The following is a 26755-nucleotide window of genomic DNA, read 5'->3' as shown; positions in this document are numbered from 1 at the left end:
GTATCCAACTACGGGTCCCTAAAGAAAGTTTTATTGACTTCTAAATCTGCTATATCTGTAAATAAAGATATACTAATGGTAATTAAACAGAGTCTTAATAAAACGTACGTTTATCTCATTGTCTGGTAAACTTGTAAATTCACTTAGTATGCTGTTGCTGCCAGGTATTGATAAGAACAATTTGTGAAGCCCAACTTTAACTAAATTAAATAAAAAACTTTAACAGGTCCCAAGCGCCGACGCTTCATTCCAACATTTAAGCACGCCCGTTTGCTGGAAGAAGACAACAACAGCGACGGCGACACGTTTCCAAGCCATCGACGAAAGCCTCACGGGCGCCGCTCAGTGGCCGAACTCGAGCCCTCCGTCATGCACATGTCACGTGACGCAGGCGAGAACGTGGTCAACTATGGCTCGGACGTGCTTTCATAGACAGTAGACACCCTGTCGTTCAACTAATAATATGACGATGATGCTGTTGTTGTTGTATGCACTTACGCTCTATAACGCACCTCAAAATAGCATCGACCGCTCTCCGCTTATAAACCGTTGTAAGGCGCCGCTCCGTTTTGCAAAAGTCGTACTCTGTCGTTTCGCTCCGTTTTGTGCTCTTGCCCCCCTCAAAGAAGATAATGAGATTTGTCCGGGTTTAAAATGGCGTGCAGAAGGGGTGGCACCCGGGCATTAAATTCCCCTTTAAAAACCTACCTTGTCTTGTTTTGTTTTTCAAGATATAGTTTTTGATTTTTAAAGGGCTGAGCGACTTCGCAACAAATGACCTACCAATTCTTCTTTATGTTATTTTAGTATATTTGTTGATGTTAAATAGCGTTGATGACCCCTTGGTAAGGTTGACCCCTTATTTCTTAAAAAGAGGGGTTTCCCACACGCTACTAAATCCTCTGCTCACAGCTAGGGGGCGTATGTTTGTAAGCTATCCAAGTCGACTGACTGTTCCTCGCCTGAACAAACTATTGCAAAATCGAGCTTTGTTTAAACAAGGCGCGCTAGCCAGGCCAATAACATTGTAGCTGACATTGAAACAGCTGCTCTTTATCTTTCTATTAATTTTTTATGACTGAGAGCGTCTATGAAGCCGCTTACAGTACGTACGGTACAAACCTTTCGTCTGAAGCCGCCTTCTGTGTGGAAAATGGGTGCTTCTTTCTCAAATTTGTCTTTCAGCAAAAATAACATGTTAGAAATGTTTCGTAGCGCAACGCTTTCATGTGTTGTCATTAATTTAGGAAATTCTTGTTAGTTTTGAGTCGAGAAGGCTGAATTTTTCCATTCAACGACGGTTTTTTGCTGTATTTAAAACGAAAACCAACTACCGTCACTCAATCAGTGTTAATCGCGTTACCATTTCGCTTTGGGTGTAAAAAACGGAATAAGTATAGCAAGTGGTTGAGATGCTTTCGTGTTCTTGCTTTTCGCGTCTAGTATTGTAACTATTCAGAACCCCAACTGTACATTTTTCGGCGGTGATCGCCGGCTATATTAGTTCAATTTTTTCCCGCATTTTGTTCAAAAAAAAGGGAGATAATGAGAGAAAACTGTGAGAGCTATTTCACACCCGTTTGATGGCAAATCGAGAGTAATCGCGCTGTCGTTTTAGCAAGCTCAGTAAATATCTGATCTTTGTTCTTTTTTCGCGTTTTCCTCAATACATAAATTAAGGCGAAAACCAATATTTCATGTTTTAGAAACATAACACAGATTTGTCAATGCAATGATTTTTGTCCGTTTTAAGGGTTTCGCGAGGTAAATGCAGGCAGAAGTGAGAATAATTCAATTTAGCTTACATTTACGACCAATTTAATATGATTACCTCCTCATATGAATTGCCTACGTATGTTTTGAAATATAAACAATGTACCATCAAATAGAAAAAAAGCGGTCGTACTAATTTGGACCGAATTCGACTACTACAATTTTTAGGCTTTTTTATTCTTCATTAAATAATTACATTTCCTGTAGAATACGAGATTTTTATTTTCCGAAATTAGTGTACGATTGTGGAATTTCTTTTAAACAAGAAATGAAACTAGATTTAACTTTACTCAAATAACAATTGTTTTTTTTTAAATAGCATTTTGTTCTAATTGCAACATCGACGTTAATTAGTAGAGTAGGCTACACCAAGATGGCATTTTTCACGCCTAATAGTTAACTTTGAAAAGCTAAAAGCATTCCGGCTGAGAAACACTTTAGACAAAGAAGCTCAACCATTAGTAGAATAGAATTTATAACAACTATATAGAATTAAAGTTACTAACATATCGATTCGAATCATCAGATTAAGAATTTGCTAGTTATCTAAGCTTGGGGTAAGTGTAGCAGGTCTCGCTAATATGCAAGTAAGACTAAGGGTTGGGTGTGTAACCAGTTTATTAAACCTCGCTATACTGGTGCATTGCATAACGTAACATTTACCTGGCTGGGTAGACATCATCCAGTGTGTTCGTCACCAATAGGTTAGATGTCAAATGCCTGATTACAGCGCTTCTAGTAAACTTGCCCGAAGGCTTTAAGACACTTGCAAGACGTCCATGTCATTCTAACTTGCCTTAAGCGCTTAAGTAAAGGGAAGCTTGTATTGGATACTATAGTGCAGTGTTGTAATGATTTAAGTCTTTATTTAAAGGCTCATAATTGGCGAGTTTACCCTATTTTAATAGGATAACGTGTTATTTTTATGACAAGGACTTGACTTGGTATTAACTTGCTTTAATTATGACTTGACTTGTTATTTATTCAAAAAGACTTGACTTGGACTTACGTTATTTTACATATGACTTGACTTAGATTACACTTAATCATTTTGCAAATTACTTGACTGTGACTTAAGTCATTTCAAAGTGACTTGTTTACAACACTGATATAGTGGTCAAAAAAAGGATAAATTATTATTCGCGATTTTAAATAAAGTGATACGTTTTAAGTAGGCGTGCAGCTTGAAATGAAACACAAAAACATAGTTTTCCATCTTTGTTTCTTTCGAGCCGGAAACAGAACGCAAAGCACCACACAACTTCGTCGTACGGCCTCAACCCGTTCTCCATAAAAATGCAAGCAAAAATGATCAAAAAACAAAAAAAAGACTCATATTTCGTAGTCGTCCGGGTGATAGAGTTCGCTGAGCAGGCGGTACATATAGGAGGGAGCGTTGCCGCCGATATTCGATATAAAAAGGGTGACCAGTTCTGGGGGCACGTAGTCAAACGTGGGGCAGTAGTACTGGACGTCGGTCAGTGTTTCGAGGCCACCCTCCGAGTAATCCATCGCGTCTTGTGGAGAAACGAGCCTGGTATAATGAAAACGGGGATGTTGTTAAGATTGGTATTTGGTTAGTCTGCGCTTTTTAGGACAAGTATTATGGATATGGGTGGGACTTTTGCATGCCTAGAGTACTAGCTAGACTGGGCTCGTAATTTCCTAGCTTGGGTTCGTTTTGATTAATCCAAAGGACATATTTAGAGTATGATGGCTGGATGTAAAATGAATTAATTCCCATACCTACTAGGTCGGGTCGCGAAATCACTTATTTTTCAAATCCACCTGCCTAATGTGGATTTTGGTAGATAGACACCTGAAACCGTTGCTTACAAAATTTAGGCTCATTTTAACGTTTATTGATGCGAGAAAATCGAGTTAAATCTTTGCCGAAAATTACAAAATCGGGTAAAAATGCGAAATTTTATGTTATCTTCAACATAATTTGGATTCTTTAAAATTCGCTTAATATATATTTTTTCGCCCTAGTTTGTATACCGTTGTGCCCTCCCTGGAATTTCAAAATGCGATTATTATTACTGTTTTTATTCACAATACTTCATATTTTAGTCAGTTTTACTAAGTTACCAATGGAATAATATTTATTTGTATATAAATTTCTACTGATATAAAATCGTATGTAATCATACATAATAGCATTGGTATTGAAGTATAAATTATGTTATATATTCAGTTCATATTAAGAGCACTTAAAGTTAATATAAGAACACTGAAAGTTGACTTAACTGGGACATGACTTGGGACTGGGAGTGTTATTTTTTGCAGACTAGACTTCTACTTAAGATACTTTTCAATTGATTTTACTGTGACTTTGGTAATTTGAGTCGCGTTACACTAGCTAAAAACGTTACTCCTAATTCGGTCTTTTTTACCTGTTAAAGGATGCGTCGCTTCCCTCGATTGCGGAATGGTGGATGTGGCAAAGTTTAAACATGGCTCCGAGTACAATCACAGGAACCGCGTGTTGAGAGGCAGCAAGTGCCACCATGCGGCCACCGTTTACTGCTTTTAAACCGCCGTTTGCAAGGACTGAGTGGGTTCCGATTATTACCTTCCAAAAAAAAAAAACAATCGTTGCCGCTAACGTTAAAGCTATTGTTCGCTATGCACAGGGTTACAGCCGCTGGCTGTTTGTGTACCATTTAATATGTTAAAGACTTAAGCCAAGGGCTTGACTTTAAGGCACTAAAGTCTTGTTTTTAAATTACTTAGACTTGGGTAAAATGGATAAAGTTTTTGACTTAAGTCAATTTACAAAAGACTTACATTAAGATAAATGACCTAAAATAAAGTTAGTGAATACATTTCAGTTGAATCGTTTTTTCCCTAATTAATATTAAATGTAAAAACTATGGCAAATTCTTGCTTAGAATTGAACGCGTTTAACGATTTTGTTTTGGATGGCAATGATGTGACTTAGATTCGACTTGCATGGTCATGACTTGAATAGGGAATTTCCTTGTGATTGGTATTTTGAGATACCAGCTGGGAGAGTGAAGTTTTGTCCAAAAAAACATTTTTGAAATAAGGAAAGGAAAAAAGATGCTTGTTACATTAACTGTTCAATATGATTAAACTGAGTACAGATTTCAAAATAATAAAACTCGCTTTGATTAAACTATTATATATATACTGTGCACAACAGTTAACATGCAGTGAACCATTATTTGTAAAATACTGTGTTAAGTTATAGCATATAAGACAAGTGGGTACAGAACTATTTAAAAACTTTACAGAGTCAAGCTGTGTCGCATTAAAAAAATGCAGAGTTATACTTTATTGACTCTTGACATCATTGCGAAGACCGCAGAATCCGTAACCACGGTAACTTCAATCCCTTTCGATGCCAGTGACTTTGCAAGGTCGTGACCCTAAGGATAAATCACACATTGATACAACAACAGAAAACATTTAATCAACAGAAATATAATAATTGGAAGTTAATCTGGATTGGTGTTTTTCTACATAATACTATTATACCAATACTTACAAATAAAGATGTTTCGATACCTGCTTGTATCATCATCGTACATTAACTGATGATGATAAAAGCAGGTATTGAAACATCTTAATCAAAATGATGTCAATTTACTCGATCTTTTAGCTTTAAAATTAACTTGTAAGCTACTGAGCTACATTACATATCCATGCAGTGAACATAAGTAGAGATAGGGTAATATTATCAGTTGATCAATAATATATTGGTATTGGTACATTTTGGCTGATATTTCAGCCAATATTTTACTACGTAATTATGATATTTTTCCTTAAAATCAATAGTTTGTCCTTAAAATCAATTAAATTGCCTATTTTTAGGGGGCAACATTGTTTTTTTGGCAAGAATTTTTTTGTTTAGCACCATGCAAAGCTAATATGCAAAATAATATTTGTATACATATAGGGAGACAAACTGAAAAGTTATTTTGATTTACTTTCAATTAATGGAAATTTTGACTCAATTACAGGTCCATAAAAAAATTGGTATCAGTTGGCAAGAACCTAAAAAACCGGTACCGGCCCGAAAAACTTATATTGGCCGATCTCTATACCTAAGTATACAATACTTTTTATTAGTTTTTCAGGTGTAACTCACATGAAACAAAGGAGCGCCTTCAACAACTATGACATGAAATTTTCTCTTCTTGGCAGCTTGTTTCAAAAAGGCTTCAACAGTTCTTGATTTTCCAACAGTCAAAATAACCTCGTCAGAATGAATATGCTCCACTGCCTTTAACATTAGGCAAACAAAGAAATAAATTAGGTATTGACTGATTTTTATTTAAATTAGCAGAGAACAATATGGGGGAACGGCAATATTATGACAAAAAAAAATATGTAAATATATAAACTAAGAAATGTTTTTGTTTACTCAGGGATTTTTAGTATGACGCACTAAACCTATCATGTTAAACAACCTCATGTGTTATACCAGTGGTTTTTAACCTTTGGTAACATGTCAAACCCCTATGTTATTCTGCAAGCGTTCACCAAACCCCCAATTTTTTTTCAGTATTCGTTTCTTCCTCCTAGCAGCTAAAACTGGGCATAATCAAATTATAAACTTGCTTTTATATAGGTTAAATCGGCCAAACTTTCAATTTATAGTGTTACATTGACACATAAAAGAAATTTGAATTTAGCTTGAAATAACAGCATTATGTTTCAGGACGTTCTCGCCGAACCCTTGAAACAGGTGCGTCGAGCCCCAAGGGGTCGATCAAACCCTGGTTAAGAACCACTCTATTATACCTTTAAAATAACAATTAACCCATAGCATAAATTCAAGTTAGAAAAACATTAGTTTGATATTTGGTTAGATTATTATTTCCTGTATTTTGGGTTAGTTTACCCCAAAATAAAATCTGGTAGAAACATTGTTGTAGTGAATCCGGAGTCAGAGGTCCAAAGTTTTAAGAAAAAAATCCAATTTTTATTAACCTACCTGGGCAGAAATGTTGTGAATTGAGGCTTCCATTTCATCAATGTATTCATTAAGAGCTTCCATAACTGTTGTCTGCAGTTCTTTGAAGGGAGTGCTGTAATCTTTGGAATCTAACAAAAAGAAACCAATTGTTTTTAGTGGTTTGATCTGCAATAAACAATTTAAATTAGTTTACGTGGAATATGATTTTTGATCTTAATCTTATTGCTATATAATAATTCTAAACCTGTACAAGTCAAAACAACCCACGGACTTTCAAATACGATTAGTAAAAATTGACTATCGATTTGGCCGTTTTATAACAAGCAATGTTTTCGAGAAAACCAAACCAACTTAAATTATATTTTATTTCTTAGTATAAAAACTCAGCAAAAATTGTCTAATTAACTTTAGCACAAGTTTCGTTATACAGCCAAACAATCATTATATTAATAGCATTTTAAGCTTACCTTGGCCTGTAGTCACCATATTGTGAAGAGATTCTTTATTTACAGAATCTTCAGACTCCCCCTTTAATTGAACATATTCTTCCCTTACAATTTTCAGCACTCTACGGACCATGTTTCCGATGACAAATTCTGAAGGCTGCGTCGCAACCATTTTTCTTCCTTCCTAAACAAGAATTGGCACTAGTAAATAATTATACGTAAGCCGTAATCGTTGGTCAAAAAACAGCTTCAAAAGGGGCTAGACCTCAGTTGTTAACACACATATATGTGTACATATGTTTCATTGAATAGATTATATGGTACTGCTCCTCTCTGAGCCTACATAGCTCAGTTGGTAGAGCAACAGTCCCTGCTTGACCGGAGGTCGTGAGTTTGAATCTCGCTGCAGGCTAGTTGTTTTCTAGCCTGCTCTGCTTGCATCATTGATCGACAGATTCTGGGAGTCTGCAATGGATTTTCGGTGTACTAATAATACGTAAGCCGTAATTGTTGGTCCAAACGCAGCTTCAGAAGGGCTAGATCTCAGAACTTGTTAACACACATTATGTATGTACATATGTTTCATTGAATAGATTATATGGTACTGTGGATCCCCTTCAATATAAAGTTGCTTGTACTAACAGATTGAGCAAGCATTGACATATAATTGTTTCTCGAATCGCTCCTCTCTGAGCCTGCATAGCTCAGTTGGTAGAGCGACGGTCCTGGTTTGAGGTTGTGAGTTCAAACCTCACTGCAGGCTAGTTGTTTTTCTAGCCGGCCCCGCTTGCATCATTGATCGACAGATTTGGTGAGTCTGCAATGGCTTTTCGGAGTACTAGTAAATAATTATTGATAAATTTCAAAGCATGGTATATTTTTCAAGAAATTGCTAAATATGAAGCTTTAACCATACCACAGGCCAGCTGGTCATAAATTACCTTTTTCAAACAGTATGAAAAATCAATCTTAGTAAAAAAATTCAAGGAAAACTATCTTGTAGTTATATATAATATTTGGCAAGTTAAACACAATTGTTTAAACTAGTGCTTCTTGACCTTTTTGGAGCAACCTTAGTATTGAGCAGAAGTTTAGCAAAAAAGCTTTGGACATGGAATGCTCTTTACTCAGCTTTGTGCAAAAAAGTGAAAAAAACTCACACAATAAGAGAACCAAGTTTGATTTAGTAGTATGAGCTATGTCCTGCGATTTTCATGCAATTTGAACCCCAATAAAACCAATCATGTAACTACTATAGTCGCCGACTCAACTCGATCAAACATGGATCAAATTTTGGGGCGTAAGCAGTGAGTTTAAGAACACTGGTTTAAACTTTAAATGCATAAAAAAGCGGACTTAAATTCAAGCCAAATAGTATACCCACTTTGTGGGTATTTAACTAGAAAAAACAATAATGTGAAAAGACAAGCTTCTATTATTCAACTAACCTGTTTTATTACAGCCATAAGGTCATTTGCATTTGCCCATCTGGTTTGGGTAATGAGTTTGCGCAAATGGTTAATTGTTTTGTATGCCAGGTCATAAGATCCATTATACTTCTCCCTTCGCAAGTCCAGATGAAAGTCATCCATCTTTAATTTGTTTACTTTTAAAATGGTACAATTTTATATCTGTTTTAAACAAGTAAAACATTAACTTTCAGTTTTCAAACATATGTAAAACATTTTTTAAATATATTTCTAGAGTTGATTCATGTCAAATGGGGAAGAAATTATGCATGAAGTACCACTTCAAGCAATTTTACCAATTTTGTTTTCTGAACATCTATTGAAAACACTTTTTCATAATGGTGTACAATTTATTTGCCAACTTATACTTTTTGGGGCGCTCTTTCACTATTGTACGTAAAAATTAATAAAAAAAAACTTTCTTCAAATGCCGCATACCACAACGCATATTGTTTGGGTTAGGATGCGGGTTAGCATTTGGTTGAGGGTGGGTCAAGTTATTATTAATATTAAACATAATATTACTTGACCCACCCTCACCCAAACGCTAACCCGCACCCTAACCCAAACTATATGCGTTGTGGTATGCGGTATTATTTTTTTTGTTTTTTTCAAAGAGATTATAACTATAATGTTTTTTGCATAACTTTTCACGTACATAAGTGAAAGAGCGCCCTTTTTGTTGCTATGACTTGGGAGGTTAAGCCATTAAAGCTTAATAAGTGTTACATTTATCAAGTGCTGTTAAAATCATGTTAGTTAAAGTTTGTTAAACACCGTTCAGTGTCCACACAATACAAAAACTTTAGGAATTTTCACTTAAGCTGTGGACTCCTTAATGAAACCAGTTTAACTACAGGTTCGGATCTAGCATTTTGTTTTAAGGGAGCCATGGAATTTTTTAAAGATGATATTAGAATTACATGTCATATATCAGTAATCCAGAACCCTTAGAAGAGGTCATGTTATTAGTATAACTAGAGCTAAATATAAGAATAAAACGAAACAGGGAAAAATGCTTTATTTGGTTTTATCAACAAAACTTTTAAAGGCATTAAGCATTCAGGGGTTAACCACCAATATTCGTCTGACGTAATCAATAATGACGTCATAAAACAGTGATGTGATGTGTCGTCATAAAATAGTGATTGTAATTGACGTCATAAATAGAAAAAAAATCAAAAACAGCGTTCAGCAAATCCGAATCTTTAGACGCAAAGCGAACACGTGCGTGGTTGACACTTCTGCCAGGCGCCAGCTGCGAAACCGCTTGGTGTGTAATCGTTAACTTGAATGGCGACTATAAAACGCGCACGACAGTCACCATATTACCACGTTTCAAGAATCTGCTGAAGTTAAAAAAATGCTGTTGTTAAACCCAACATCGGATGTTAGCGCAGACAGCGAACAGCGAGAAACATCAGCTGCGCCTATCTAGGCGTTTTTAGCGAGAAATAAAGAAAGAACTTAACGCTGTCAAATTGTCGAATACACACTTGCTAATCAGCCAACCTATACAAATACCGAAAGAGAAAAAATATTCTGTGGTTACGGTCGACCAAACAAGAGACGAAAAACGGCGTTTTGGGTTTGATTTTGGTTTCGCATTAGCTTTAGGCGCGTAACCCAATTAGATAAAAAACATTGCCGCTTCGGACAGTGTGTTTAGCCCTGACAAAAACGAACAAAAAACGATAATAACACTTATGAGGGGGGTCCAACCCCCAAACCCACCCCACCCCACCCCTGGAAACGCCACTGAATCCAAGTCAACATGTTTAACAAATAGCAAGTCAAGTCCCGGTGCAAATCCTACAGCGGTATGGCCTGTAGTTTTTGAACAGCAATAAATTTGGCGTTTTCGGCTAAGTAATGCCACTTGTGTGGGTAATTTATTTTAACTAGTTTGTATTGATGGGGGGGGGGGGGGGGGGTTGACAGGCAAGGGTACCAAAAACTAAAATTTGTTGCCCCCTTTTACGGCAAAAATACATTTTTATGGTTTTGCTATGTTTTGTTGGGCCATTCAATATCTGTTAAATGAGACAAAAATCCGTTATTTTGAAGAATGTGCGAATCTTTTTTATTCTATTTTATGTGCGTAATGCGACACCCTTTCAAATTGAATTAACGTATATTTTCACTGGAGAACAATATGTGTTTTTGAAGAGTTACTTTTTTATGACGTCGTTTTGTGACGTAAAAAACTAGAGATGTCCGAGATGTCCGATTTAATACGCAAAAACATGGCAACCGCGACAAACAAAGTGTAGAAAGATTTTCTTCATATTTTGTTTTTTATTAGATCCGGATCTAAAATTTTACCAAAAGATAAACAAATATGCTTAATATGTTGAAGACGACGGTCTTCACTTGAGTTACACCCAAAGAGATTTATGAAGGGATTATAATATAATTTAGTTGGTGTTACCCAAGGCCGTTTTAAGTAGGGCTGCGGAGTCTGTTGCCACACATAAGATAAACTCCAGTCCGACTCAGGCTAATTTTACGATTCTGTCGAGTCCCGAGTACGTCTTTGACTCTACACTGCATCATGTCTTCACCAATTTACTTAACTCAAGCATGTCGATGTAGCAATCAACTTAATGGGGCTGACCCACCTACAGTAAACATACCAAGACGAGTTTACTAACCGAGTTTCAACACACGGTTGTTATAATTATTATTGTTACGATTTTAGGCCTTCTGGAAACTTAAATAAGGTCTAGACTAGACGAATTCGTGTGTAGAATAACACTTCCTACGTCTAACTTGATAATTGGAAGGGGGTTTCTGTAGCATTTAACATGCAATATTGCTCGATATTGCCTAATTTGACGTCACTTTGCACGTGACCGTTGTTCACTGACGCGTGACTAAACAACGAACTGTGCGTTTTCACCGTTTCGCATTCCTTCTATTTTATACGTCCTATAGACTAGCGGATTGAACCCCCGCTTAACCCTACCGCGTATTTCTGAGATTTGTGAATATACTCAACGAGCAATATCTGAGTGAAGTGACTTTGTCTCAGTACAAGAAGTGGTTAAGGACAGGTATTTTAGCGGCCTTCTGCTTTGGAGTCACACACAAGGACTTGTAAGTGACTTAGGTCAGTGCTCTTCAACCTTTTTTGATTTGGTTAACCCTTAAAGTTGTTGTGACGAACTCATGCACCCTGTTTACTTGAAAGGTAAACTGATGTAAAAAGCGATATAATATGCATATCAATATTATCATGTCAATTAAACCGAGCGGAGCTGCCGAAGTTTATACACACTGTCGGATAGAGTTCGATTATGGCTGCAGGCTGCTTTCGAGTAGCCTACTATTGCATGTCATAAAACAGCATTCAATGTAAAATATTATTGGTTCATGAAAAGTTTGTAATGCACCCTTGTATACCTTTTCGGACTGGTGCACCCGATGCATATTTTGACGCACCCTATATAGGGTGCACCGTGCACACCGGTTGAAAAGCACTGACTTAGGCAGCCGCCGGCTCTCGCATAAATAGTCAGCGCCTTCTCACTCGTAACTATACACACCTACATTCGCTAGACATGTTTAAGGCGATTTTTAAGATACACCAGTATTGAAAACGTTTTATATTAAATTGGGAATTATCTTACATTTTATAAATACTAATAACTTTTATCAACCAAAAAAATTTATCCAAACTTACAATGTTACAACCGAGAAGTATACTCGCCCTAAATTGTAAAAAACTATTCATTCTCAGCTCACTCGCGCACCCTACAATCTTAGTGAGTGCTGCATATCATGTCAGTTGGTAATAAGATCAAAATAGGACTGAGAACTACGTCGGAAAAAGATCTCAATCGGAATACAACTAAACCTTCAAAATAAGAGCGAACGTGCCAGAAGAAGATTTAAACCTTAACCCCGATTACCTATAGCCCCAGGGCCAAACCTCACTCATAACTTCGTTACTAACTCAACCTATATAATGCAAACGCTAACCCAAATTCTAACCCCAAACAAGACATAACAATTCGGTTCCAAAACACTACGCAACTTTCGATGACAGTACGGCGGGACTAAATAGTTTGAACGGTACATTTTCCTAGTGGGTGTAAATATTGAAACAAAATTGCTTTTTAAAGAGTTATTCGAAACGTCCAAAATGATACCTAAAATTGCTTTTATTTGTGACAAAAACATTGTTTGGAGAATATGGCCTAATACCACTAACCCTGGTTGTGCCTTTCAAACGAACATTATGACAACACTGTTTGTTATGTTGTAGCCTACAGTAAGTGTCCTTCCACATTTTGGATAGGCCTACTGTAAGCCTAACTGAATATAAAAATCGGGGGAAAAGACTTATATCAAACTAAGATAATTAGGTAAATATATAAAATATTATGAGTTAGTCACAGTAAAAAGTATATTTAAAAAACATATTTGTGTTCTCAAAACTTGGAAAAAAGTTTTTTTTTTTAGTTATCAGTGATTCCTTCACTCCATCCTTGCAAGGTATTCACGCGCCCCTCCTAGAGGGGCGCGCTCCCATTTTAAGAACCTGCCATAGAATGTATTTGGCTTTTGAGTTTTGGGGTGGATAAAATTGGCGCGAAGCGCGAAAAAAATTGTATTTTCCATAGTTAACTTGGATGAAGTATAGTTACGGGGTTATGGCCTGGAGGCCCTGTAATGCAACAATGAGCAAAGATAAAAACTCTTATAGCCACGATAGAAACTGGTTGTTCACCAAGTATAATTATGTACAGCTATCGCGCGGCCGCATGCGGGTTCATGATGAAACCAATCTGTCAAAAAAGAGTTCGCGGCCCACAAAACAAGGCTTAAAGGCTCACATTTGAAAGGCCCACAGATGGCCGACCACTGGTGTAGGCCTAATGCATCGAAAATGTTGGCTGACTAGCTGAAAACGGGACATTTTCATTGACAAACCGAGACGCCGAAAATCTGGACTTTCCCTCCTAAATCGAGAGGTACAGTAAGCCTCAATGATTTTGTTTTCCGTCTACTCCTATTTTATTCTACCTTTTTCGCTTCGTTTTCTGATTAACTTTGACAATAACAAGAAAATTATTAAAACTCAGAGGTTGTCAAACTTTTTTAAGCTTTTTGTATATATAGCATAATAATGCCTTTTGTATATATAGCATAATAATACAGTAATTTGAAAAGACAAATCATGTTTTCAGCACGGCAGTAGAGAGAAACTCAAATTGACTACAGTTATTATGCTAGTGGCCAAAAGCGTCAAAAAGCAACGTTAAAACCTATTTGACGCAAAACAGACAATACTGTAAGTGCCAGAACAACGATGCTTATGGTGAAAGATGTAATAGTTTTACATTTTATTGTTGATGTCTAGAAGCAAAAATCACAATCACACCGAACTTTAGTTATTTCCTTAAAAAAAATCCAATTTTCTTATCTTTGAGGTGCTACTTAATGCTCTGAATAATTAGAAACTGGGAATGATAAGCATAGTGCTCCGTCTTTAAGGTTTGGCTATATTTCAGTCACATTAACTGATGATGACTACTATGACCATGCAAGCGTGTATCGAAACGCCTTATCAAGATGATGTCGATTTACTCGACTTTTTGGGCTTAGACATTCATTATTATATTTGAAGAAATTATTAAGTCAAATGATCCAAGCAGAATTACAGGGTATAGTCTAAAAAATGTGTGGTCCGCAAACCATACCAGATTTAAACCACGCATCTGATAGAAGCATGTCCGGTGGACTAACTAAACAATGAACAGCAAATCAATAGGAAACACGCATTGAAGGATTAATTAGATTCGTACACCTGTATCTTTATTAGATTACAATGCAGTTAAGTACAGCTGGCGTGCCCGAAAACCGTAGTTGTGTTCCAGTTATACATTGTCTAGTCACAAATCAGGGTTTAAGTGTTGATATTTTTGTTTTCATCAGAGGGTTGAGCAACAAGAAAAGAGCAGTTTATAGTCGAAATGAACAGATATAATTTAACAGCTTTTCTTGCTTTAAAAACTACAGAACAAGCAATTAGCTTGAGCAAAAAACAACCTGGGTAAACTATAGTATAAAGGTCATCTACCATACGTACGCTATAACAGTATAACACAGTGGTTCTTAACCTTTTATGCCTCGTGTCCTCCTTCGAAAGGCTGTTAATCCTAATGGCCCCCCTCGATTATAAAAAAATAGCTAGAAATTGTGGCGGCATCATTCTTTCTTCGGGTTGTTTTTTATCCTGATGATAAGTTTTGAGGGTAGTAATGGCGCATTTGACATCACCACCGAGCAGTGCAGACTGATGCAGACACTGCGCAAAATTGTGGCCGTCTCGTCTATCTTTTGTGAAACCAAAAGAGACGTTATTCTTGCACCATTTGCGAATTTTAGACATTTGATAACACAAAACGTTGTTTAAGCTTTGTGTAAAAAAGTATTTTTTATAGTAAACCTCTGAAAGTATGTGCAATTCAACTAGTCTTCGTTCTGTTAAGCTTGCTTAAACCACTGAACACAACTAATTTTACAACAAAATTTAATCAATTGAACAACAACAAATCTATCTCTTCGAGCCAAAATGGTAATATCGTGATTTGACGTTTTGTTAAAAATAGGTTAAACGTGCTTGTACTAGTTCTGTTATCATTCGACTGGCGGTTTACAAACTAATTAAAATGCTGGTTAAACAAACGTTCCAAAGAATAAAATTGAGTACCGTAGACTAGAAAAACACAATTATTGGTTGTAAGTGACGCAACAATGTTTGGCAATTAGGTGAGAAGATAAAGAATTGCAAGCTTATGAGGTCGACTGTCGTAAAACTTCTCACGAATAGTAGGTAGTAACATGTGAGAAAAAATGCGTTACAATAGGTCAAAGGTTTAACACTACAAGTTTGAGTCAAAAAAATAGTGACACGGGTTTTGCAATACCACGACATTGCTACAGACTTATGCTTGTGGCCCCCCAATGACAGCTCCGTGGCCCCCCAGGGGGGCCGAGGGCCACGGTTGAGAAACCCTGATATAACACATGTGTTATATTCCACATACATGATTTGTTTACTTTTGAAATTAAAGTTTTTGTTTAAATGAAAGTCTTAATCTATTGTCAAACGAGTATTAAGTTTGGGAAGTTTAAAGTTGGACAACTTATTTTTTTCAAAGTTTAGGTACCGGTACCAGTTTGTAAACGAAGGTGAAATCAATTTACCGCAAAACTTTTGGGACTTATTAGAAATATTAGGCTAAATAATTTTGGTAAGGTTATTTTTCGATTTACTCTGTGTACAGCTGGTCGCTTTCTATGTTTGTGGCACATTTCCTAGACCTTCGTAATTAGCATGGAATCATTCTATTTATATGTTTTATGTTACCGTTACCGTACAAATATTATAAGAAAAACGATTTAATTTGTTGAGTCTGTTATCGTTTTGCGAGAAATTGCAGGACCTTTGTATCTTTATTCGATTAAATAAATTGTTGATAAAGTTTTATAAATCGTCCAATAGTTGATATTTATATGCTGTAAATCAGTGGTCTTCAACCTGTAAGTCGCGACCCCAATTGGGGTCGCTAGAATTTTGTGTGGGGTCGCCATTCCTCACCATATTCCTGCTGTTTTACTACAAATTATTTATTTCGTTTTCTTTATGACGTCACACTATTAAACGTAGCTGAGTGCATCTTCTACATAAAATTGCATTTTAATCTCGTAAAAGTCGCTAAATCAGATAAGGTGACATTTAACAAAATTCGATTTTTTTATTTAGCCCAGCGAATATCGAACTTTCGCAAATTGTTTTATTGGGACATACTTTCAATGCGTTATAAAAGGGTTCATTTTTCAAAAAGTCAGTCATAGCCTACTCATTCCGTTTTCAAGCACATGGCTTTGTGAAGCGGGATTCAGCGCAATGAGCATAATATTAAAAACGAAACATCGTACTCGCTTGTAAGTAGAGCATTACATGTGGTTATGCCGCTATGCTATGCTGCCATCATACTGAATGTGCTTTATTGTTGAAACAAATTGAAATTTTTGTGTTCGATCGTGTGTTAAATTCAAATTCATATGTTAACTAAAACTTTCTAAAGGCAATCATTTTGGTGTTATGCGTAGCCACTGCTCTCTGGAATTATGCATAATTTACGCATAATCGCTCGTGTTACTTTGTTCCAGTATTATTTGCGTATTTTGATTTATATCTGAAAACAAAATGGGGCCCAATATAAATTCTCATTTCATTTTATTAAAATTGGGGTCGTTTATCAAAAAGGTTGGAGACCACTGCTGTAAATCGCAATATGAAGTCAACCTCTAAATGGAGACTTCGAATCAAACCTTTTCGTGGATTAACAAAACCTTTTCATCATTCGCTATGTGGTGACTTCCAGGTCAATTAAAAAGCAAAATAAACAAGCAATAGTGAAACAATATTACACTCTCTCACCATTATTTTATATAAACATTTTTGTTGCCTCAATGTGGAGCAATTGTGAAGCAATGAACCGTTCCATTCGAAAGAGCGTTTTCATTTTTGTAGCATGTTGCTGTATGGGAATCGTATTACAAATATGCATAGTAAAGGTAAGAAATAAACCTTTTTTGAAGTGGAATTCTGCGCATTATTTTACAGTAAACTTTAGTTATTGTGCCCAATGGATTGAATAAAAAAGCTTATGTTTGTATAACAAATATATAGCTGATTTCAGTTGTATATATATAAACAACTCTAATCAATTATCTGCTTATTTGCTGCAATTTTAGTTGGTCTAGTCTAGTTGTTTTGTCCAATGGAAATATTTTGCAATGTACTTAACTATGCAAATTGTTGACATTGATTCCTATTTATGTTTCAGAAATACAGTAAAACGTTCACGACAAAAGAAAGGTTGGACTGTACCATTTTTATTGTAGTGCTATTGTAATTTTTTATATGTAATCTCTGCCACTTAGGGCTTTATTAAAATGAATTTAAACGATGTAAAAAAATATTCCTGTTTGTAGTTTATCCACGCACTCCAATAATGGTGGGTCATGACTGGATTTTTATCAATTCTACTGCGTTTCACTAACTTAAATCAAAAGCAAAACTGTTTTCAATTACTTGACTTCTTGGGCAAAATCGCTTATAATTTTTTTTTCTGGAAAAGTCCTTTTTTGCTGGATGTTTGTTGTTGCAATTTTCTTTTAAAATAATGTTCCGAAAAACAATGTAATCTGGTGAGTTAGCAAAGTAAATATAGTGTCGCATTTTATTTTGATGTCAATTGCTTGACTTTGGTTTGATTTGGTATGAAGGGTATTTAGAATAGAAGTTTAGTTATTATGACTGCAACAACAAAAACTTCACTGTGTTTTTTTTGTTTTTTTGTAAATTTTGACACACGATTACCCTGCGTTTTTTCGTTTTTCATTCGTTTTAACTGTTCATTAAGGTTTGCAAAGTTTACAAGCCACATCAATCCAGATACGACCTCCCAAATGTTTTGTGAAGGTAAATGTTTTTAATGTTTTTTTTCATAAAAAAACGCAGTTTTCGAAAACATTTTTCAAGCAAAAATTGGCGCAAAGGGGCAAAATGTTGGCCCACACAGATAAGATTTTTACGTAATAGGCCTATATACAACACGCATACAATGTTGCTGAATGATTAAAAGCATGAAAAATAGTATTTAGGGCTTTAAATAATTTTATGATTTGAAGCAGTTCCCGTACATTAACAAAGTAAGGCTCAATGGCGATATCAGTAAGGGCTAAATACATTTGGCAAACTAATAGTTCTGTAATAATCAGTATGTGCTTTGCTTTAATGTCGAACATCTACGCATTGCACGAGGTTCTTTTTAAGCTGCAGGTTAAAACTGTACTGATATTTTAGCTGGTGAAGCTTTTCTCAATAATTTTTATCCTTCGTAAATTATCATCGTGCATAGTTTAGCATATTAAGGGTGCGAAAACAAATTGTCGCATATGATTCTATTCAGTAAATTTTTACTTTTTTATGCGATGTATATACGTTTCAGCAACTACTCTCGGCTGTTTCTTGGGCGTTTCGAAAACTTCACACATGATTCGCCATTCTCAGATGAACTCAAACATGTGCTTGAGGTTTTGTTTCAGCAGGTAAGCTTCTTTTCGTAACTGTTTCAAAGGTTTGCAAGAAGAAAAAAATCGAGGACAAATAGGACATTTCTCGAGCGGTTTTCTACTTAGTCGATGTTTCATACTTTTGTAATATATTCGATAAATTTGTCACCGATAGACGTATCTCACACGAAATAGTAAAAATGATGTATGTTTTCATGGTTCTCTTTTTCTTTTTTTGATGTGTGCGATTAATGGTTCAGCTACGCATTATGGGATTGGTATTTCTTTTTCGATACATCGTTATTTAGGAAACCAATGCGCCGCCGCGCAGTCGGGTACCGAGTTACGTCATTAGACTCATTACCCATCGTCAAATATGACAAAAATAAATTAAAAACGTGCTGAAGTAACATTTTGAGGCAGTTGGGCTATACCTTTACTTCTATGCTCACTATTTACTCTCGACTTTTAATTTAATAATTATAAGAAATACTTTTTTAAAGTGAAAGTTCAACGTGGCATAGCAAAATAAGGCTGAAACGCACAAATTAATATCGGTACGCATTGGCGCCGATACCAACCTATAGGATCGGACAAGTACTTACACTATATGCCACTGGGCATAATGTATCGGGTTGAAGATATTATCGTACATTTCTATAGTTTTTGAGTTCTATAGTCACGCTACATCTGTCCAGTGTACATCCTGATTGCTTTGCTTGCAATTGTAAACAGGCCGACTGATTTGGCGAAGCTTATTAGGACAGAAATGTGGGTAAAACCACAACCAGGGCTGCGGAGTCAGACTCGAGAATCGAGTAAAACACCGTAAAACTCCCCGAGTCACGAGTCCGACATGCGCAGTACCAAATTTTAAAACTGATATGGCCACCAATTGAAAATTTTAATGGCATATGGTGGAATACTTTCCAACCATGTATTAAAAGTCAATGAATTGTACGACACCCTTATAAGTGGATTGCTGAATATCCATGTTATTTTAGTAACGGAAAATTGCGGAATACAGGGTGTAGAGTCAGGGCCGGACTCGGTACACGACGAAATAGCACATTTGGCTGGAGACGGATTCGGGACTCGGGAGTCGGACTCGGGTTATATTTAATCGACTCCGCAGCCCTGCCCTCAACAAACAAATATCATGATGAACCGCACAGCTTAAAACACAGAAAACAACTATATCAAATATTGTAATAACACCTTATAGACTTAATGTTAATCGGAGCTCGATAGGGTTCAAACTTTGCGGAATGGCCTTGTATTATAGGCTTGAAGTTGACTTGGAAAACCCCATCCTTATAATTTCAGCGCGAGCCAAAAAAGGATAAAATGTGTATTTGCAGGGAAATGAAGCACGCTTTTCTCTTTGGAGGAGACACCTGTTTTTGCACGGATTTGTTAGAGCCTCTTCCGGCCAGGCGGCCAGTCCCGAAAATAGGAATCTGCGATATCCCGTGCCCTTCTGCCGACGAAAATTGCGGAGGAAATTTTAGCGTTCGTGCTCTTCTGCTTAAAGGTCTCTGCGTACAAGGTAAAAATACACACGAAATCAATATAAGTTTTAAAGTTTGCTGATCAAATCTTTACTCCAGTGGCTCTTTGCCAAGTTTTGTGCTTATGCTTTTTCAGCTTGTGCCGTTTCACAGTATACCCCTTTAATTGTTGCAATTGGCCGAGAGAAGTAGCAAAAACTCAATGAAAATATGATTTTATAACGAATACATTTGTTGAACCTTTTTTTAGAAAATCACTACCTGAAAAAGGGACGTAACTTCACTGAAAAATACCCTAAAATCAGAATTTGTTCTGTAAGGCAGGCAACAGTTCCTAAGAGTGTCTTCATGTATTTCTTTCGTTTTACCGTGTTTTTGCTCTGACTACAATATTGCCCTTAAAGTTCACTGCTGGTCTTTCTATTCTAATGTTATAGTTTGGCCTAACTATCGGTTTGAGTCAGTTGGGGGGAAAACAGGGTCCTTCGCGTTAATCATAGTTTTAAAAGAGTTGATTAAACACTTAAATAAAAACATTTGAGAACTACAAAAAACATTTATAGAAAAAAAAACATTTATAGCCTACAGAGCCCAAGTGCCTCAACGATACGCAACGGTACCTCGATTAAAAATTACTACGTTGTTTATTCTTCAGCCCCGTTTACTGACGAGTACGTGGCGTCGCGTTTCTTGGGTTGCTTCAAGTTCGCCCCTCACCAGCATTACTTCAAGGGGGTTGGCGCCCAGTCGCCAAATCAATGTCTGCTTGCCTGTGAAGAGAAGAAGCGACCTCTCGCCATTTATGAAAATCAAGGGGAGTGCTGGTGCGGTCAGATGGACACACGGTAAGTTGCCGACAATCGAACACAGGGACGGTTCCAGGGGGACACGAGGCCATGACCCCCCTAACAAACTGTACATTTTCCCTCATTTAAACTACACGTTGACAAACTGAATGTGTAAAATATGAAGTCTACTCGCCTTACACGTAAATGACGACAATGACTTCAAATGGGATCAATTATTCTTTCGACTTTTCTGTCTTATTTAAAATCAGGCATTTATAATTTTAGTTATTTAAAAGAGAAATAAATTTTGCCACAAAATGAGGCATCATCAGTCTCTTATTCAAATTATTTAAATAAATATCTTCGATTTACTTATATTGATAACTGACTTTGACTAAGACTGGAAAGTTTAAAGAATATTATAACTATACTTATATCTCAACGCTTATCGATGCCTTCTTTGAACTGTTGATTTTGCATGTAGAACTCTCCATCCTAAAATTAATGCAATTAACCACAAAGGTTATAAAAAATATCCAAAAAAACTTTATTCAACAAAAGCAGAATACTATATAGTTACGCAAATAGCATTATCAGTGATGCTAAGATTCTACAAACACAACAATGCACAAAAAATATTCTTTGCGATATCTTGCGGTGTTCTTGCTTCAGGCAGTACAATTCCATTCATTATAGTTCATTCTTTTACCTTATTTAGCCTACTTCAGCATCGCTGGACTGTACTGTATAGAAATTCTGGTCCTGGCCTTTTTACTTGTGAACAGTTTTATTTATATATATTTTTTGTGTTTGCATAATCTCAGCAGAATTGATGATTTGGATTTTGGTTATACCCTTTGTGGTTTTGCTTGGATCTTACTATATGGAAAAAAGAAGAACAACTAGAAATGTCGGAACAGGCTTAGATCCCGATATTAACAACAAAATAATAATAATAATATGAATATTTTATTAACTATTAAACGAGGCCTACACTTCAGGTTCAATCTAAAGCACAAGGAGGCAGTGTGCACAAAGGCAAACTATAAGGTCTACAGAACGACTGTAGAGGATTTAAGGTGTGGCAACATAGGCCTGCTTGATCCCACTAGTTCTAAGGGTCGACACTACAACAGGACACTCTTGCTAAGCTTTCCAGGTTCGGGAAATACCTGGACGCGGTACCTTCTCGAAAAAGCTAGCGGAATTTATAGCGGTTCGGTTTACAAGGACGCGTCACTTTACAACTCAGGTACGAAACTGTGCCTGTGCATGTTTTAATAAAATTAACAAGTACATGTGTCACAAGTCATTTTGAAATGACTTATGTCTCAGTCAAGTAAGTTGTAACGTAACTTCAGTCTAAGTCAAGTCTTTAGCTAAAATGACCAGTCAAGTCCCAGTCGAAGTCATCAGATTCTCAAGTCAAGTCCCAGTTAAGTCATTTTGAGAGCAAGTTAACATGTCAGTTGCAGAAAATTTAAACTTTTAACTATCAAAATTGGTAAATTCGTACGATATGAGCAATAACTCGACTGAAAATAACAAAAACGCAATATACAGCTAGCAATTTTTTTACATGCAAAAATGGAGATAAATAACCCAATTTTATTAAAACAAAATAAAATGAAAACACTTTATTTAAACCCAAGTTATGTGACAATGTATTAAGTCCAAGTTAAGTCATTTGTCCGAAAGACTTAAGTCAAGTCAAGTCATTTTGGTCAAAAGATTTAAGTCAAGTCATTTAAAAAAACAGTGATTTAAGTGAACATGTCATTGACTTAAGTCATTACAACACCGGCAAGTCTTAAGACTGCGGTTGTTCAGCTTCTTTCTGTGATTAACACCACCCAGTTGTGCAAAACTCAGGCCAAACCACTGGTATAAGATGAAACTAAATACATTTTATAAAAATTTAACGCAAGGGATTTAACAGCAACAGGGGTAGCCTACATTGGTACCAGGTCATGGATTCCCGTCAATCATATTGTTTGCAAACGTTTATTGTTTAAGTAAAATTGTTTTCATTATTTCAGTGTTTAAAATTGGTTTTATTTTTTCAGTGTTTTTTTTTATTCCCAAACTGTGTGCCGCGGCTCACCAGTGTGCCTTGAGAGATTGTCCAGTGTGCCGCGAAACTTTTTGTAATTTCGGAAAAGAGAGTATTTCTATTACTAATAGGCGTACACGCAAGCATTTTAGACTTAAATAAGCACTTTTCATTACAAATTATTAATTTTAAGACATTTTCATATGGTTTGTCGTGTGTTAAGGGCGATTGTAAAATTACTCTATTGTTGTTCTGTTAAAAGTGTGCCGCGAAATAGTTAAGATTGTTTTAGTGTGCCGCGAGCCAAAGAAGTTTGGGAACCACTGGTTTAAAAGCTATAATAAAATCGACAGTGCTAGTTGTTATGTTTTACTCGGTTCATAAACAGTTTATATGGGTAACGAAATAATTAGCGTTGTCCAAACAAAAGAGGGAAACAACTTATTTTCATTTGTGATACCGATAGGCGATGACCGATACCTTCAGTTAAAACTGAGGTCGTATATGATCTGATACAGATTAACGTCGTTACTCTCCATATTTGAACATAAATGACTTGACTGCACTTAACTTTTTCGATAAAAAAACTTGATTTTAACAAAAGTTCGGACAAAAGACTTCACTTAGCCTTAAGTCATTGTGTTTAACAACTTCGGTACTTTTCCAATAAACATTTTTATTATTATGTTTTGTTTTTCTTATTTTTTTAATTATTACTTGAAGTTGACTTCTTCTAAATGACTTGACTGTGACTCAAATTTGGCAAATGATGACTTAGCAGATATGGGACTTGAGTCGTTTCAAAATACCCTTTATTAATTCTTTAAACTGAAACCAGTTATTCTTTGACTGTTACAACATGAAATATAATTTAAAGGTGTCTTTTATGTATTTTGAGTTAGCGTCAGCGTTACGTTTCATTTATGCCAAATTTCAGGATATATCGGTGAACTGTTTGACAAAGAAGAGCTGAGGACGGATTTCGTAAAATCCCATAAACCGGTATTTACGTTCGGCGAACAGACGATTTTTATTGTCAGGAATCCCTATCGCGCGATGCTCGCCTTCTCACAACCCAGTCATACAGGAATCGCCACAGAAGACAAATTGCTGAGGGGTAAGTAGTATAAATAACTTTTTTTGCATTTTTAACGTGTTTGGAACACGTGGTAAAATAATCGCTGTATGTTAGCGTAACTTTTCACAATCTCTGTAGGATTTCTCTTTGCGTGTGTGTGTGTTGGGGTGGGGTATTTTTTGTCAAAATGTCCGATACTGGTCATATTATTCCGATACCTTCGTCATAATAGATGACATTTAACGTTCAGCGGTAATTTTTTTCGGGTTATTAGGCAAAAAGTTTCTTCAGCGTTATGAAGTTCAGCTGCCTTCAGTTGTTAACCAACCTCCTATTGATTAATTTATACCAGTTGAAAACTAATGGATCCGATCCGATACTGAAGTCTTTATCAGTGTACACGTACAGGAATTTATTAAAACACGTAAAGGCTTAAACAAGTGGATTCCTTAATTCGAATGAATCAATACAAAACAATGTTAATAAAACAGAAACAGAATCAGAATCAGTAAGTTAAACATCATTGCCAAACACTTACAAGTAACTAACAATATGAGCTCCTACCGCGACAAGGTAATAACACCAACTGCCGTAAGGACAACTACAATGTCAAGGCACCATGTGCTCAGTGACCTTTGACCGCAAGTCATAGAACGATTACACAATTAAATAGGTCATAAAGTACTTACATAAAAATGCGGTTTAGCAAGCTCACTGTTAATCTTAACACCAGTTATATTTTTTAGTGTAGAATTAACAGCGTTCGATCAAAAATCATGGATAAACTTGCTATAATAATAAATTATCGAATCGGCATCGATACCAACCTAGTATCGGACGAGTAGCTATAATTTGCATCGGTGTCGGATCCGATCCGATATTATCGGACATCTTTAAGAGTGACTGTTTCTATAACGCTGCGTGAATCGTTTCCATCACTACCATTTCCGACTTTGTGTGGCCATATCGTTTTGGCTTCTGGTCAAGGAAAACTTAATATAAAATATGCGCGTGCAAATTTTTTTCTTTAAAGTGTGGTTCTTATGACCGAACGCGACATAGGAACATTCGTATATTGTTCATTTAAATTTGCCCATTTTATTTGTAGAATGCGCTTTAAACTGAATTTCTAAAATTTTCGACTGTGCAACTTAATTGTCTATCTTATTTAATTTACGTTCTTTGCCTTGATTTTGACTGTCCGATATATGAAACATAAACTAATTCCATTGCTATGTCGACGCTTTATTTAATATCCGAATCGAAATAGTTTCAATAATGAAATCGAGAAGAAAAATTCGTGAGTTCTTGTCGTTAAAACTGTATCCCAACCAGTTGCAATTTCTACAGTTATCAAAGAGAAAATGGAAAGAAGATTTTCTTCTTGGAAACAATCCGTAGTTCATCTGGTGGAATCTGGCAAACCCTTCCTCTTGGTTTACTACGAAGATTTGGTGAGAGATCCGATCAGCAAAGTTCGCGAAATGGTCAAGTTTGCATCCAGGGCCAATCCCGACATTATGCCAACCGACTTAGAAGAGCGACTTGCCTGCCTTAGCCAGGAGACTACCGGCTTGCAGAAGCGAAAGTCGGCCACTAAATATAACGTCACCTCTCTATTCGAACCTTCCGCGGTTCGCCGGATTACCAAAGATATTCGCGATGTCAGGGAACTTTTGTGGAACGCCGGCGTGGAAAAGGAACTTCCGTTTTACGAGAACGATCCGTTGTAGTAAAGAAAATTCAACAAGGCCGCAGCATTACCATCAAAAATTGCAAACTGTAATTGTTTTAAATCAGTGGTCAGCAAACTGTGGGCCGCGGCCCAAATCTGGGCCGCAGAGCCATTTTTAGCGGGCCGCGAGTAACTTTTGACTAGCCTATTAGTGTTATAATGGAGTTGTGGGCCGCGTGATAGTCGTACATTTATTGCACTTTATTTTAACAGTTGGTGTGGCATAGAATTTTTAATTTGCCTCAGCTTGGAAAAGCCCACGTGCCAAATGTGGTCCTGTGAGCCTGTCGAACTATATTTTTTGCTAACTTAAACTGTATTTAATTGAAAAAAATTCGCGATTCGCGCGTAAATTCTTCGTTTTACAGTAGTGGTTCTCAACCTTTTTTTCACTGCGTACCACCTCGAGCTTCTATGATCTTGTTGCGTACCAACAAATTGTCGAAAAACTCAACTTTACTCAAAATGTATATAGGATTATTAACAGGGGTGGATTAGCTAATTATAGTTAGGCCGGAAATTTCAAAACAAATGCGGCCTACTACTCTCAAGAAAGTTTTCCTGTTTTAACTTGTAAGATACTGGTCAAGTATTTTTTGTTGTTTTGCTATGATGTCATAAAATAAATTTGCATAGATGTTCCGGCAAGATAATAGTTCCTATCGTTAAAGAAGCATAAAATATTTAACTATACAATCATTACGATGAATGTATAGTTTATTACAATAAAAAAAAATGCTTAACCTTTTAGTAAAACTGTAATTTTGCTTAAAAACATACTGCGTACAGCGTATCATCCAAAATGACTTCGCGTACCACTAGTGGTATGCGTACCACAGGTTGAGAATCACTTTTT

At 36.2% G+C, this 26755-nt stretch overlaps 3 protein-coding genes across 3 annotated transcripts in view; 2 read left to right on the top strand and 1 right to left on the bottom strand.

The window, feature by feature from the left end:
- The window catches only part of LOC146158219 (NPC intracellular cholesterol transporter 1-like), a 29832-nt gene extending 27779 nt beyond the window's left edge, over positions 1 to 2053 (top strand). Inside the window, exon 27 of the mRNA XM_083383926.1 lies at positions 227 to 2053. Within this exon, the coding sequence (XP_083240052.1) occupies positions 227 to 432 (206 nt within the window). The 3' untranslated portion in view covers positions 433 to 2053. The remainder of the gene's footprint in view (positions 1 to 226) is intronic.
- Positions 2054 to 2749: 696 nt separating this feature from the next.
- On the bottom strand, positions 2750 to 8789 carry LOC146158218 (translation initiation factor eIF2B subunit beta-like). Its single transcript, XM_083383927.1, has 7 exons — positions 8616 to 8789; positions 7189 to 7351; positions 6740 to 6849; positions 5891 to 6025; positions 5073 to 5168; positions 4170 to 4348; positions 2750 to 3307 (listed from the first exon to the last, which is right to left on the bottom strand). Exons 1-7 carry the CDS (start codon positions 8757 to 8759, stop codon positions 3106 to 3108), a joined length of 1029 nt encoding a protein of 342 aa, XP_083240053.1. The 5' UTR covers positions 8760 to 8789; the 3' UTR covers positions 2750 to 3105.
- Positions 8790 to 20081: 11292 nt separating this feature from the next.
- On the top strand, positions 20082 to 25897 carry LOC146158217 (sialate:O-sulfotransferase 1-like). The gene is made up of 5 exons (XM_083384783.1): positions 20082 to 20283; positions 20901 to 21090; positions 22035 to 22285; positions 24024 to 24203; positions 25515 to 25897. The coding sequence occupies exons 1-5, from the start codon at positions 20082 to 20084 to the stop codon at positions 25895 to 25897; spliced, it is 1206 nt and encodes a 401-aa protein (XP_083240909.1).
- The last annotated feature ends 858 nt before the right edge of the window (positions 25898 to 26755 follow it).

The sequence above is a fragment of the Ascidiella aspersa genome, chromosome 3, assembly GCF_963924565.1.
Source record: "Ascidiella aspersa chromosome 3, kaAscAspe10.2, whole genome shotgun sequence".
NCBI lineage: Eukaryota > Metazoa > Chordata > Ascidiacea > Phlebobranchia > Ascidiidae > Ascidiella > Ascidiella aspersa.
The sequence above is the reverse complement of the archived record's forward strand: the minus strand, read 5'-3'. Positions and strand labels throughout refer to the sequence as shown.

What these genes read in the sequence shown, in the direction of transcription:
- LOC146158218 (XM_083383927.1), bottom strand. Translation starts at nt 8,759, where the DNA reads ATGGATGACTTTCATCTGGACTTGCGAAGGGAGAAGTATAATGGATCT. An exon ending in TTCACAACATTTCTGCCCAG is followed by an intron (nt 6,026 to 6,739) that starts GTAGGTTAATAA and finishes CTAATGTTAAAG; the next exon opens with GCAGTGGAGCATATTCATTC. An exon ending in AAGGCGCTCCTTTGTTTCAT is followed by an intron (nt 5,169 to 5,890) that starts GTGAGTTACACC and finishes ATTTATCCTTAG; the next exon opens with GGTCACGACCTTGCAAAGTC.
- LOC146158217 (XM_083384783.1), top strand. Translation starts at nt 20,082, where the DNA reads ATGTGTATTTGCAGGGAAATGAAGCACGCTTTTCTCTTTGGAGGAGAC. An exon ending in CGCGTCACTTTACAACTCAG is followed by an intron (nt 22,286 to 24,023) that starts GTACGAAACTGT and finishes GCCAAATTTCAG; the next exon opens with GATATATCGGTGAACTGTTT. An exon ending in AGAAGACAAATTGCTGAGGG is followed by an intron (nt 24,204 to 25,514) that starts GTAAGTAGTATA and finishes CAATTTCTACAG; the next exon opens with TTATCAAAGAGAAAATGGAA.